Source organism: Marmota marmota, unplaced genomic scaffold (genome assembly GCF_001458135.2).
Source record: "Marmota marmota marmota unplaced genomic scaffold, marMar, whole genome shotgun sequence".
NCBI lineage: Eukaryota > Metazoa > Chordata > Mammalia > Rodentia > Sciuridae > Marmota > Marmota marmota.
The window spans coordinates 9,713,766-9,727,957 of record NW_025999941.1 but is presented as its reverse complement, the minus strand read 5'-3'; the positions used below and the strand labels follow the sequence as shown (position 1 = coordinate 9,727,957).

The 14,192-nt window shown below is 47.6% G+C and overlaps 1 protein-coding gene and 1 long non-coding RNA gene across 6 annotated transcripts in view; one reads left to right on the top strand and one right to left on the bottom strand.

The window, feature by feature from the left end:
- Cacna1d (calcium voltage-gated channel subunit alpha1 D) overlaps positions 1–14,192 on the top strand; it is a 316,079-nt gene that overhangs the window by 264,066 nt on the left and 37,821 nt on the right. For 2 of the 4 annotated variants that reach the window (XM_015494418.2, XM_015494419.2), the window contains 3 exons: positions 6,779–6,862; positions 13,572–13,616; positions 14,023–14,151. In XM_015494418.2, coding sequence (XP_015349904.1) covers positions 6,779–6,862; positions 13,572–13,616; positions 14,023–14,151 — 258 coding nt within the window. The remainder of the gene's footprint in view (positions 1–6,778; positions 6,863–13,571; positions 13,617–14,022; positions 14,152–14,192) is intronic. The other 2 variants (XM_048801133.1, XM_015494421.2) reach the window with 1 other exon arrangement.
- On the bottom strand, positions 711–3,100 carry LOC125616256. Of its 2 annotated transcripts, XR_007346873.1 has the most exons (3): positions 2,739–3,094; positions 1,927–2,072; positions 711–1,007 (listed from the first exon to the last, which is right to left on the bottom strand). It is a non-coding gene; the product is annotated as an uncharacterized LOC125616256 (long non-coding RNA). The 2 variants fall into 2 exon arrangements; XR_007346872.1 differs by lacking the exon at positions 1,927–2,072 and having other exon boundaries at positions 2,739–3,100.

Here is a 14,192-nt window from a genome sequence, read left to right as displayed (position 1 = left end):
TACATAAACATTTCCTCCTTTTCCAAATTCATCTTAATTTCCTTTGAGATTTTGGTTTGCTTCCCTCTTACCTTTACTTCTTTGAACAATATTTGTCTGAACTGATGGAAAAGGTTGCAGAGTAAGAATGTGGAAAGTACTTGTGAAATGCATGTGGAACCCACCTATGGAACATTTCCCAGAGACCCTGTGCCATGTCTCCCTTTGCCTGGTGGTTAAACTCAGAAAGTTTTGAAAGCTTGAACCAGGCTGAGGAGAAAGTCCACTCACAGTATGTGAGTGAATGAGAGTGCACTTGTATGTATGCACACATGTGTACTTGAGTCTGTGAGTGTGTTTGTATGCACGCGTGTGCATTTGTATGCAGGCCAGTGCACCGGTGGCTTGTAGCACACTGCTTAGCCCAGGAGAGTTCTGTGGCGTGTGAACAGATGGGTGATACCCAAGGGAAATGAATAGCTAATTTATAATCAGTACTGAGAGATCAGAGTTTTTAAATGGGTGATTTCCGCCACACATTGTATTGCTTTGTAGTTTTACTCAGCAAGATATTTTCATAGCACAAGATGACCTCAAATTACAGTTGAGAGAACTTTTCAAATAACAATAGCATCCTTGCCCTTGGAGAGCACCCAAGCCAGAGGAGATGGGTCCTCTATCACTGTGTGCCTGGTGGAACAGGGGAAAATGAAATCACCATGAAGCAAAGCTCTGCTTGAAACCTTTATTTCTTATTCTTCTCTTTGATGTTTTTAAGCCAAGTTCAGGTGAGGGTGGTCTTTTACAAAGAAGTCAAGGAGGCTACCTCTATTCTCACAGTGTGATAGTGAGGGCTAAGGAGCAATGTTGTCAGGGCTTCAGAGACGGGAACGTGCCAAGGAGGTGGCCACAGGGGATTTCAGTCTCATCTCAAGAGAGTCTTTGTCCCCCTAAGGAGCTCTGTATCAGAGTCCTGGGGTAGCTTTCTCCACAGTAAGAGCATGCCTTCTAGGAGAACTCACCAGCCTCTGTTAGGAGAGAGAGGTTGCAGTTGTCATATAAAACCATTTCGGAAAGTGAAATCAGAAAAAAAAAAAATCCATAGTGGTAGGTAAGAAGGCATTTCAGGATGCAAGGGTTAAAAAAAATTGAGTTTCCTAATTCTGAGAACTTTTTATACATAAGGAATCTGAGAAATGGGGCCTCTTGGGAGATAGCGCATTTAGAAGGAAATGGTTCAAGGCCATGTAAGGCCAGTTACCCAACACCCACAAGCAGGAAGGGGATGAGGTGGGAAACCCAGAGGTGAGAGATTCCACAGTGGGGAGGCAGTCTTGCTTCATAAGAAGAGTTGGTTTCGAGCACTAGACAAGCAAGAGTGGAAGGTGATGAGTAGCCAAAGAGCAAAAGAATTGGGGAAGAGCAAGCAGAATGCACATTTTATTGCACCCCACAGGGGAATCCACCAGCTGGGCATCAACCTGGTGCACTCTATGTTGTGCTTTTGACTTGGAGTTGATCATGCAGCTGTAGGGTTTGGAAACATAATTCAGGTAAGAGATGAGCCCTGTTCCCCTAGCCTTCACCTCCAGGAGAAGCTGCTGTAATTCTGCAATGATTTCTTATGCTCCAAGGAGAAAGGTTTAGGAAAGAGGGCATTCTCCAGAGGGTTGGCTCCAGCAAGTATAAAGAGCACATTGTGGAGTCAGAATGGCCTGACCTGTCTATTTCTGGATACCACCCACCTGATGTTTTATCCCAAAACTTGGTCCAGATCCAGGATACCTGCCATGGTTGTGGGATTTCCTCCCAGTGAGCCACACCCTGTTCCATGTCTTAGTCCTTAAGCCTTTTGGTCTTAGTTCTATCCTGAAAATGTCTAATTCACACTCCTACCCACTTGTGCTTGGAAAAAGTAGAAGAGTTGGGTTTGGTGCTGTTCCTTACTTCTACACAGAGCCAAAGCACAGTAGGTTGTGGGTTGCCTGGTCTCATCTACCTCTTGGGTAGCACACCCTGCTCCAGGGCCCCTGGCAGGAGTAGGGCTTCTTAATACAGTTCCAACATTCTTCCTGGAATATGTTCTGCACCTCCTGGAAAGAAAATTGGATACTGCCTTTCTAGTTTTTCAATGATGACATCTTTCCAAGTGATTTCTTTTCAATGCCAAATAATACTAGAAACCAAGTATTACCACCCTTAGAACTTCACGTCGGACTTTCTGATGGGTGCTTTCATCTTGTCCCTCAGTCTCAGGGTATCACAGAGCTCCCTCCCAGTCCTCTTCTCTCCAAGTAAGATGTGTGTGTACCTAGGGCTGCAGTAGCCCTCTGTCTCACCAGCCTTGCCTACTGTCCTCTCTCCTGGGCAAATGCCTGCTTTCTCAGAGATCTCCCACCCATGGAGAGCCCTTTCTGTACTTATTCCCTTTGTAAATAACAAACTGACCAGGCTACTCTTCTGGCCCTGGCCACCCATTATTCAAGGAAAAGAAATGTGATTTTCTTAGTCTAATATTTGAAGTCCTCTGCAAAACACTTGTATAAGCACATTTCTGCCTCCTTTCCTGCCACTCTCTCTGACATTCCTTCTGCTCCACCCCATCCCCAAATGTGAAGATGCCACTCCTTTCCAGGTCCACAGACCTTATTCTGGAAGCCTTTAAGACCCACTGGACATTACCTCCCCAGGAGAGACATCCCTGCCAGCCCAGCCCAAGCCAACCTTTCCCTTCAGAGGTACATCTGAGAGATGCTTACCATGCAGTGTTGCTATAAACACTGCTGAGTCTCTGTTTGCTGATAAGCAGCTGCTCAAGATCACAGGCTGTGTTTGGGTCCACAGTACTTCATGTGATGTCTGCTACAAGGTGGTTACTCAGAGATTGGTGAAATGAAGGAAGGAATAAGTGCTTGAGCCTCTTGGCACAACTTGGCCAAAGACAGCACTTGCTTTTCTATCGGTTTCTAGGTAGAGTGTTTGCCAAAGTGGGATATGTTTCCCATTAAGCCCCACTTTACCTTTGGAAAGGTTTAAGCTAGTCACAAAGTTGCTCATTACTGTTCTACCAGAACTTGGCACTACGGGTCATCACTTGGGTCAAATATTGCCCAAACAGTCCCTGCCAGAAGTTAGTAAGTGATCTGGCTGCCATGGTAAAGGACAAAGGGCAGGTTGTTTGTGGAGGGTTTCTTTAGCTCTGCAGATAAGAGTGAAGCCAGGCAGCAAAAGGAATCTGGACTTGGGCTGAGTTTCTTGTTTTCCATTTGCAACCGTTCTCCAGACACTGGCCCTTTGCCATCCTCAAGCCTGTGCTATATCCTGGCGAGGGGCCCAGGAATAGTCGTAGCCCAGCCTCTGCCTTCCAGGAGCCCGCTGTCGGGCAGGAGACAGACACCGACAGACAGTCAAAACAGGGTTCTTAGAAAGAATGGAGCTTCCTGACTCTAATGTCTGCATTAATCTGGTTCATGATTTAGGTTTCCAGAGTCAGAATTGTTTCTGAATAATGGATATGATTGCATGTGGTGGGCTTTCTTGGTCTTTTCGGGTAGGGAGCTGAAAAACAAAAATAGAGAAATGGATAGATTTGATTGCTCATTCCACTGGAGAGTTACAGAATTTGGTGGAAGTGATCATCAGCCAAGAGGAAGAGCATGGAGATGGGCCCTGGGTTAGGAGCTCTTGTCTTATCTTCTGGTTACCCAGATGCTATGGGCCTTTGGTGGGGAAGGGTGGGGACTGAGTCATGCTCACTCTAGCAGTGATTTCTTCAAAATAGGAGGCTGTTAAACAGGGAAGCAGTACGTAGGAAGAAAAAGAGGACTGACATTTTATGCCTCTCCTGTCCTCCTGTCAGAGCCACCTGCACCAAGTCAAGCCTCCTATAGCCTAGATTAGGGGTGTCAGCTTTTGGTCCATGAACTATTATGATTTGGGTGCCGTTTTGTGAGTGCGAGGGATTTTCTAGAGAGTCATATTTCGAAAAAGCTCCAAGACCCAAAAGAAGTGTTAAGCCCCTGTCATATTAATTCAAAAGGATTTTATCTATTCTGGTGAGTGATGATTGCCTTCATGGAGAATAGCTTGTAGGTGGATGGGAACAATCCTACAGTGGGAGCATTGATCATTCAGGAGAGGGACAAGCTGTCAGGAGTAGGACAGTTGTCAGGAGTAAAATCCCAAGGCTAGTGGGAGAGCTGTCTGGCGCAAGAGGGAGTGGTGGGTTTGGCCTCTGGCAAATCCCCCAAAGTAACAGGAGAGAGATGCGGTGCATGTGGTATGGGTTTTGTGCCACAGGAGAGAAGGAAGAATGCTTGGCTTTTACTGCTATGGGAATAACCTGGAGCTCTAGTGGCTACTCATGACCAAGCATTTGATTAAGGCATAAATTCCTCCCCACAGGAGAGGGGAGGGGTTGCCACATTCCCTTTAGCTTCTGAGATGCTCTTAATTCCATGAGGGAAAAGGGTAGTTTCTGCCCTTCTGTGTAGTCTGAGGCACTGCTGTCCATCAGAGAACTGCTTGTTACCTGTTTGCCACAAGAGGACCGTGGGCACCTCAGCTCCGGCATTGAAGGCACCCTCTGACTCAGCTGCCTTCTGTGTCAGGAGACCTTGGTGAAGGACACACACACGTCTTCCTTCCCATTCTGGGGCTGGCTGTGTATCCCACCTCTGACCACATCATGGTCTAGACCTCACAGACGCCCATTTTCCTGCAGTGTGGCCAGCAGAGAATCATGAACTCATGAGAGGACAAGCCAAGAAGTACAAGTGGTGTCTTTGAAGTAGAGCTTCTCCTTATACTTGAATAGGTTATCAGATTTGCTGTAGGCTAACTGTTCCTGTCAGCTTCTTAGACTGCTGATAGGGGGCCAGGAGGTTGACAGGCAGGAAGGGACAAGTGTGAGAGCGGCACTGTGATTGTCAGAGGGGGACAGGCTGAGTGGGTCAGGAATCATGGCAGGTGGATGGGGAAGTCTTCCATTGTTTAGTGAGAAATTAAAACAATAAACCATGAGAGTATAATGGCTCCCCCACGAATAGGGGGAATGATTAACAGGCAGTAGAGTGAACATCCCTACTCCAGTTATTAGGGCAGTCGACATGCCCACATTTTCTGTAGTGTTACAAAAGGCTGTGGCCCTGCAGTGGTTTCTGCTAGGCCTGCGTTTACTCACAAGTTCCTGGGACCTGTCACTTCAAAGTACCTCCTGTTCTTAATACAGTACTAAATGTACCATTATAAGAATCCAGGCCTCTCTTTATATCATTCAGACCTGAATTTTTGTTTCCAAAATGTGCTCTGACTTTTCCAGAAGATACTCATGGGCCTTCGCAGTCTGGTCCATGGCAATCAGAAGCCTCCTGGCTCTGTGTTCAGTCCTTCCCCACCACTACTATGGAGGGCTTCCCAGGGGTGTCAGGAGACAACGGCAGTGGTTTAGCACCTACTGTCCTGGTCCCAGAAAAAGATGTAAAATTTTTTCACGTATGGCACATGTACATGGATTGGTAAGCCTCGTGTTTAAGGATGTACCTTAGAGCTGGCTCAAGCTATAAGGACCTGGAAAAACAATAACTGGGAAAGACCAGTAAGGTGCAGATTAATAGAGAAAGGGACACATTCACATATCAAGTAGATTCAAGGCACTGGGCTGGATGGAGCTGGTGGAGGTGGGACAGAATAGTCCTCACCCTTGAAAGGCTTTCATTGTGGTAGATGTGCAGTGTTCAACAAGAGAGAGAAAGAGAGAGACAGACACACAGACAATATGGTGAGTTGTGGGCAGTCCGGAGGGGCTGAAATTTTTCTGTGAAGGGCTAATATTTATCTGACCCTGAAGGAAGAAGTAAACTTATGATCAAGTTGGGTTGAGGAGTTTTGGATTGCAGAGGCATCTGGAGGTGGGGAAAAACCTGCTCCTGTTTTTGAGGGACAAAGAGGAGTCCTCTTAACCTGGAAGGTGAAGAGAGAGTGGGAGAGCAAGAGCTGAGACAGAGGGTGGAGCCTGCTGACAACGTGAGGCTTCTGGTGGGGCCTTTGATGGTAGTCTTCTCCTCAGAGCCCACCTTGGCTTCCCTGTGCTGATTCTCCCGCCCCACAACCAAGACCTCTCTGCCACAGAGCCATGCCTCAGGGCTGTGCACACATCTCTGCCTGTCTCTCCGTCAGCCCTGACCTAGTTGTATCCCCATTAGACCAAAATTTCTTTGAAGCCAGGGACTGTTCTTGGTCACCCTCGTGGTCATACGTTCTGGACCACTACAGTTGGGGGAGGGCTGCTGGTTTATTTGAAGGGGCCCGGAAAAGGAATGAGATGACTGTTGACAGTGCTCTGTAAGTGAGAGAAGAGAAGCAAGTGGGTGATTAAAGAGCCTCAAAAGAGTGGGAGAGCCTTACCCTTCTGTCAGCTGATGAGGGTGTGAGATCAGCACACAGGGTGGTAGGGTAGGGTTGCCCTCTGTCTACTCAGGGCCACGGGTCTGTGCTGTGTGTGTGTGTGTGTGTGTGTGTGTGCGCGTGTGCGTGCACATGTGTGTGTGCGTGTGTGTGTGTGTGCATGAGTGTACACCCACCCTCTTTCACACACATCCCCTCTCACACGCAGAGGTACACAAGCCCCCTCTGTGCCCTTTCCACCAGTGGACAGTATTGTTGCCCCCCCCTCTTTGGCTTTACCACCCAACCTGGTTGCCATGGGTGCTGTGGGGACTCATATTATGTCCTCATATGATCCGTGTGATGTTTCATTCATACGTGCTCATGAACGTCTGCCCCTGCCTGCTCTGTCCAGGGGTATTTTAGTGACGCCTGGAACACGTTTGACTCCCTCATCGTAATCGGCAGCATTATAGACGTGGCCCTCAGCGAAGCTGACGTGAGTATGCGCCTGGTGTGGCCTGCACCCTCCTCTCTCTTCTGTCTGCACACTCTGCTCCCTGCCCTGCAGTGGCATCACCTGGACAAGTCACAGATCCCAATTGTACTCGATTCGAAACTGAGCATTTCCTAAAGGAAAGCTATGGGAAAGACCCCTGTAGAGTAGAGCCTTCACCCAAAAGGCCTTTGCAGACACAAACCACCTTTGCAGGGCTGACTTTCTGGCCGCACTGACCCCAGGCACTGGTAGGCAAGGTAAGCTAGGGTGTCTCTAATTGTTTTTATTTGCTGTGTCAGAAGTGATACCCAAAGGGATATATCTATGACATGTTTGTCTTAGGGCAGTTTTTCAAGTAGCTGAGTAGCATAACGCTGAGATGTTCCCCTTCGATAACACTGTCCTTTTCTCTTTTTTCCTGTTGTGCTTCTTCTCCTCTGTGGCTTCTGAATGCTTGCCCTAACAGCACTATTTCACTGATGCATGGAACACTTTTGATGCCTTAATTGTTGTTGGTAGCGTCGTTGATATTGCTATAACTGAAGTGAATGTAAGTAGCAAACTTTGTGTCCTACCATGTGATTGTTTTCATTAAGTCTGACATAGAAGAGACTAGAAGCTCCCCCCTCCCACCCCCATGAATGTCCAGCCATTCTGGAAATCCAGGCACAAATTCTTGTTGCAAGATGTGAAGGCCCTTTATAGGCTCCCCTTCCCCACCTCTGTCTTCTTCTCCTGAAGAAGTGGGACAGTAAGCCTGGAATTTTTGTTTTGGAAAGAGAACGATATTTTTAAAGATCTTTATATTAACATTTTAAGGGCTAGGAGTTGATCGTATGTGTAATGTGAATGCCGCCAATCACTAGTTGTGTGATCTTGGCAGGTCACCTGACTGCTTTGTGCCCCAGTTTTTTCAGCTGTAGAATAGAGTTAATGTATGCCCTCGTGCCCACAGTGTTTCTGTGGAGGCGCAGAAGGGAGACCCCACAGCCACACCTGAGTATGCTGTGGTCCTTGCCTATACTCTGAGTCTGGCTGGTGATACTGGAGAACCTGCCAGGCTCTGACTCCCCAAGGGGTGATGCTGGTAGGACCAGGGCAAGGAGGGCCTGCTGCTTATTGGGGAGAAGGTCAGTACTCCTTTGTCACATGCTGCTGAATCTTGATGAGGGAGCATGTGTATAGCAACTTGCTAGGTGAAGCAGGCCTCCTCCACAAGCATCCTGAGAACCCCTTCAGAAGTAAACAGCTTGAGAAGGGGCGCACCACTCCCATCCAGCTACCGTGGTCTGACCCATGCCCCAACTGAAGGCCCAGGCAAGCAGAAAGGCCCTGCTACCTGGTCTGGCCCCAGTCCCTCAAAAAGTCTTAGTGGGTGTCCAGTGTGTGTGCCCTTTGAGGGGACAAGCAGAGTAAGGGCAGGGACTGTTGTGTAGTCTTGTCTTCTGCTCCATGTTGCCAGTGCAGCCCTGCCCCTCCCAGTGTTCTGCCTGGCTGACCTCTCAGAGTTGAGGATTCTTGGGTCCATCCTGATGCCCAGACAGCCTGTATATCAAATGAGGATGGTGAAACCCCTCTCTGTCCCTTTATGAGGCCAGGCTGATTCTGCAGTGTGACTAGTGGGATAACCACCAGTCTGGCAATCACAAGACCTGGCAGTTCAAGCCCTACTTCATGCCTTACTTGTTGGACCCAGACCTCAGTTCCCTCATGGGTCCTGTGGATTGAGTGAGGCCCTCCCTGCCTCACAGGTCTGTTATGGAGATAAAATGATCTGAATATTCATAAACATACTTGCTAAGAAAACAAAGTGTTAGGGAGATACAACAGTACTATTGTAAGTACAGATTTTCCATGTGATAAGTGAAATGGACTTTAAGATGTTGCCATGTCCAAGAAGGTATGATTCAGACCTCGTCACACCCATGTCCATGTCATGACAGGATTCTGAAATGGTATTTAGCTAGGCCTAGGCATAAACATCTCCCCGCCTCCTTAAGTCCAGACTTATGTAAATTCTCCTTTGTGTGACATATTCCATAAGGCAGCTATAAAATGGCTATTCGGGATAAGATTCATAAATGACTTCATAAATGAATTCATAAATTCATAAAATAGACTGGGCTGCCATGGACACAAGTTTATAGCTAGACATCTGCCTGCTTAATCATCTCAAGTATAAAGTGCCTGCCACATATATAAGAATTCCAAAACAGACCCTAATGTAGTGGGACGGAGACGGCCTATGATGAAAGTGAAAAAATTCAAGAGCTCTCATCCCAACCTCCTCAAAGCACGTGGGGCCTAAAGTGCTGCAGCACTGGACGGTGTAAATGCTTAGTTTCTGGGTACCAGGATGTAGCCAAGGTTGTTCACCAAATGGGCACCCCGCTTCCTTATGCTGCCCCACCTACTAGCTGGCAAAGTGGCACCGTGCGTCCAGGGCAGCGCCTGGCTTCCTGGCTGCTTCACATGTGCTGGGGGCCAGCTCCTCCCACCATACCTGTCTCCCCCTCCCCTGGCTCAGCCTCGCCCATCAGTGTCTCAGTGTTGTCCTGCTTCACTGTGCATCAGGAAAGAGCCAGATGACCACTCAGATTTCTAGGTAGCAATTGACAATTGAGTATCTGTACAAGACAGGCTTCTGCGGGACGTCTTCATTCCTGGCATTAGTGAGCTTTTTAAAATCACTAATGCCAGGAATGTCCCTAGACTTTGCTCTCAATCAGTGACCTTTTCCCTGCTCAGCTGTACCCTGAGACCAAACACTGCTCAGCCATGCCACATTAGTTTCTTGCCCTGGGCTGGTATAGTACCATCTGGAGATCTCAGTGTTTCTCCACTGAGCTTTGGCACAGAGGGAGTGCTTAAGGCCACCTCATTTATTTAATCTTTCAACACACATTTCTTGAGCGTCTACCATTTGTAGGCCCTGGGCTAGGCTCTGGAAAGACCCAAAGATAAAAAGACTAGATATTCTTAACCTCTGATGGTATAAATACATGAGAACAGAACTGTTGATTCCCACAGGCTCCCTACCCCCATGCCTATGGCATTCTTCAGGGGAGCAATACATGTCACACCTTGGTGGCCTTGTCCCCTGAGCTCCTGGGTCACCTGAGCATGAGCACTCTTGGTCTGTGTTGGCTGGTTTTAGCTTCCATATGTCATCATTTTTTGCAATGCTTAATCTGCTGTACTCTCTCCCCCAAACTCAGTTGATCTTTCTTTTCTGTTTCCTAATTGATTTTCATGTTGGTTTTATTTTTAGAAAATTGTAGCGGCAAGTATATATAAACATATATACGGTGAAGTGATTAAAGCTAAAGCACTTCTAGAGACTGTATTCTTGTTTTTGACTTCCCACCTTTGGTTTTCACTGAGTTTCACAGGACATGCTAAGGATCAGTCACGGTCATCTAAACTGTTTCCCTCCCATACATGCATTGCTGTCTCTGGCCAGAGCCTGAGCTTGGGCCTTCTTGGTCAGTCACACTTGGCTCTGAGACTTGCCAATCCAAGAATCGATTTTCTGGCCTGGAAATGAGAAAACAAGCTTAGTTCTATTTCTTGTTAAAAAAAAAAAAATTTTTTTTTGGATGGCCCTTTGCATTGTCCTGCATGCATGCTCACCCAGTGCTCTCTGTTCTGTCCCCTCCACACACACACACCCACCCTGCTTTTCATGGTTTGACAGCTTTCATAATCTTGTCTCCTTCACATTTGATCATAACATCACCAAGCTGCTAAAATATTGGACGACAACTGGTAGGCTCACTTCTGCTCCCTCCTGGATGCTTGCTTGTTTCTTGAATGGTAAAATGACCCAGCAGTCCATTTTTCTGACCCATAGATTGTTGTCACCGACATTCTGTCTTTCTCCATTGTTACTGCATGGGAGGCAGCAGCTTATTTAGAAATCATAGCTGCCTTTGATTATCAAAGGGTCTGTAAAAAGAGCAGGAGCTCGCTCTCAGGACCCAAGGATTGTCCCTGGCTTGTCAGGTGCTCAGTTTGGACCAGGTCACTATAACTTCACTCAGCTTCTTGTCTTGACCCCACAAGTTAGGCTGCTCAGCTCCCCAACTCCATATACTGTCCCTGTCCCAGGAACCAGGTAAAGAACATAACCTCTCAGCTCCTGAGGTAGTCTCGTCCCAGCCCTGAGATGATGGTGAAATCCCTGCTATTAAAAACTGACCACCCCATCTGCAGGAGGACCTGTTCCCTAGGTAGCTTTTCAAAAATGGCCTTCTATCTCATGACCCATGGACAGTCCTAGGAGTAAAACATAGTGTCAGCTTACTTGTGTCCCATCTCCATCAGCTGCTATAATTCCCAGGCTTCCTCCAACCCTTCCACAAGGAAGGTGGAGAAGAATTTCTAATATCTGCATCCAAGTACTAAGCCACCATCAACTCCAAAAGAAGCCTCTGCCCAGCTGTAACAGCCTGTTTGGGCTTTTCTAGTGGCCCCACTCTATGACCACTCTGCTGATGTGGGCTGTGACATAAATGCTTGGCCCAGCCCTTACTCTGGGCTAAGCAGTACTGAAATTCTCAGCTCTGGGGGCACATTAGAATCACTGATGTACTTGTTAAAATCTCCATAGTGCAGGTAGACCCCCTGATCAATAATAATAATAATAATAATAATAATAATAATAATAATAATAAAGTCTTTGGGTGGGACCTTTGTGAAAGGTCCCAGGTAGTTGGTGTGCAGCCCAGGATGAGAGCTGGCCTGCCCTTTCCATTGGGCTGACATTTGTTGTTTGGGGAAAGCTTTTCTCAGTGGCATTCCAGTTGGGAAGATATTTTGGCAACTTGAACTGTCCTCCCAGTGCCGCCATCTATCCCCCGCCTTGAAGCAGTTCTGTCTGCCACTGGCCTGTGGTGGGAGGGGGTGATGTCACAGGCCACACTGGGGGTGCATGCAGCCTGGTGTGCTGTTTGTCCAGCCCTTCCTCTCTCGCATGTTGTGCTGTCTCAGACCTCAACAAACACTATCTCCTCCTCCTCTTGGTGTTTTAAAATGAGAGTTTGGACTTCACAGTCCATGACTTGTCACAATTCAAAGATGTCAGTTAAAAAATATACACCTTGAAAGTCACTTTGGCTGCCAGCTTTCACCTACCCAAAGCAGGATAGCGGCAAGCAGAAGACGGGGGCCAGAAGTGTCTTCTCAACCAACACCTCTCCTTATGGTCTATGGGTCCAACACATTGTGGGCATTTCAGTAATGTCACTGTAGCATTCTGTCTTCTGCACACTGGTCCCCTGAGCAGAGGCGAGCAGAGGTGTGTATGCATGCTCACACACTCACGTACACACTCCTGCTGTGTGGGCAAGAGTGACGTCCCCCTCAGGGAATGATGTGGGAGACGATGAGAACTTTGGAAAACAGGTTTTTTTAAGTCTTAAGTTTGAAAACATGAGCTGTCACTGTAAGGATGTTTGTAAATAATAGAGGAAAATAAAAATATTGACCCTGGATTTTGACAAGCCATTACCAACTTCCCATCCTAAGCATCCCAAGGTGGAGCAGTGACCCTTTCTGACTATCAGACCTGTTCTTGGGTTCAGACCCCTTGTTCTCCATGAGTTTTACAGAACTTTCTGTTTGGTCTTGGGAGGCAGCCCTTGATGAGAGCGAGGCTTCAGAACCAAGCCTTTCCTTCCCTTTGTTCCCAGGGAATGAAGCCATCTGAGCAGCATGCACACGTCCCTTAGGTTTATAGGCATGCTGGACAGAAAGCCTTTTTTGAAGCCCCAACCAGACGAACCTCTTTCCTTTCTGTCAACTCCTGGGTAGACCTGCTGCTGCAGTGGAGGTGGCAGCGCTGCAGGGAAAAGAGGCTGTCACATCCCAGTTCTGCTTCAGTTTAGAGTTACTGTTTAAAGATACTTCCGGGGATAGGCGAGAGTCTGCCTCTGCCAATGTCTTACATTCTTTTCAACACTTAACAATTGATAGGTGCCTTGCTGGGCACTGAGTGGAGTGAGGCAAGGCCCCTGCCTTCCCTTGGGGTGAGGAAACCAGGTGAGGATCAGCTGTAAGAGTCTGCATCCTGGGGCCTGGTGACAGGAGCCCAGCCAGCCCTGGGATGAGGTGGAATGGCTGAGCTCAGGGCAAGCTGGTCCTCCACAGGGTCCTGCAGGCCTGGGCTTCCTTGCATCTGAGCAGAGTAAGCTATAAGTCAGGCAGTGCAAACCTCTGGAACCAGTCTGGTCTTGTTCTGGCCAGTCTGGTCCTGCTCCTAAGCAGCCCTGTCAGAGGCGTGGTGGGAGGCATTTGGTCCTGTGGGAAGGCATGTGGACCCCAGGCAGGGCCGCTGTTTGCCCTGCAGCTAGAGTTGTCCTGTTGCTTAAAGTTAAAGGTGGCTGTGGAACAGTGGGCTTCTCTGAGCTAAGAGAAGCGGAGGCACCCTCTGTGCTTCTGACTTTAGGAACAGCTGAGGTCTGGCAGCATTATCTTTTACTGGTGTCTGTCAGCTGGACCTCATGTCCCTGGATATAAATTAGAAAACAGTAGTTTGCACCCTGCCGATGGCTGCCCATCCAGTTAGAGTCACTGGCATTTTCTCAGGGAGGGAGCAGGTGTGTTGTCCAAAGACAGTAACCACACATTTTTAAAAGGGTGGAATGTTCTGAATCCCTTCTTCCTTCCCACCTGATTAATCCATTTTTTAATGTTTGATTTCTTAAAGCCAACTGAAAGTGAAAATGTCCCTGTCCCAACTGCTACACCTGGGGTAAGATCAGTGACTAGTTCCCAGGGGCTGGGCCTTTTCCTTGAGTTTATTTGACCATGTCGAGTTTTCCACTGGTTTTTTCTGTATTCTCCATGATTGTCCTTCCAGAACAGTGTCTGCAGTGGTTTGCATTCATCATCAGTGTCCAGCACTCTTGGCCAGCCCAGCGTTCTCCTCTAACACAGTAGAACACGTGGACATGCATGTGCTGTGTGGATAGTTTTTTCAAACCCTGTGTTGTTAGCATGTAACTTTTCCTTTCATATCATGCTTTTTAAGGTGAAAAGGCCCTAGAAACACATCTTCAGTTCTTACCTCTGTCACCTTTGCATCTGTTGCTGTTTTTCTGAAAGTGTTGCATGTTCTACTTTCCATTGGGTTTGACCTCTCCATGATAACCCTTCAGAACTCTGAAGAGAGCAATAGAATCTCCATCACCTTTTTCCGTCTTTTCCGAGTGATGCGATTGGTGAAGCTCCTCAGCAGAGGGGAAGGCATCCGGACATTGCTGTGGACTTTTATTAAGTCCTTTCAGGTAAGAGCAAGCCCAGGCTTTCTGTTTCTTTGGGAAGTTCA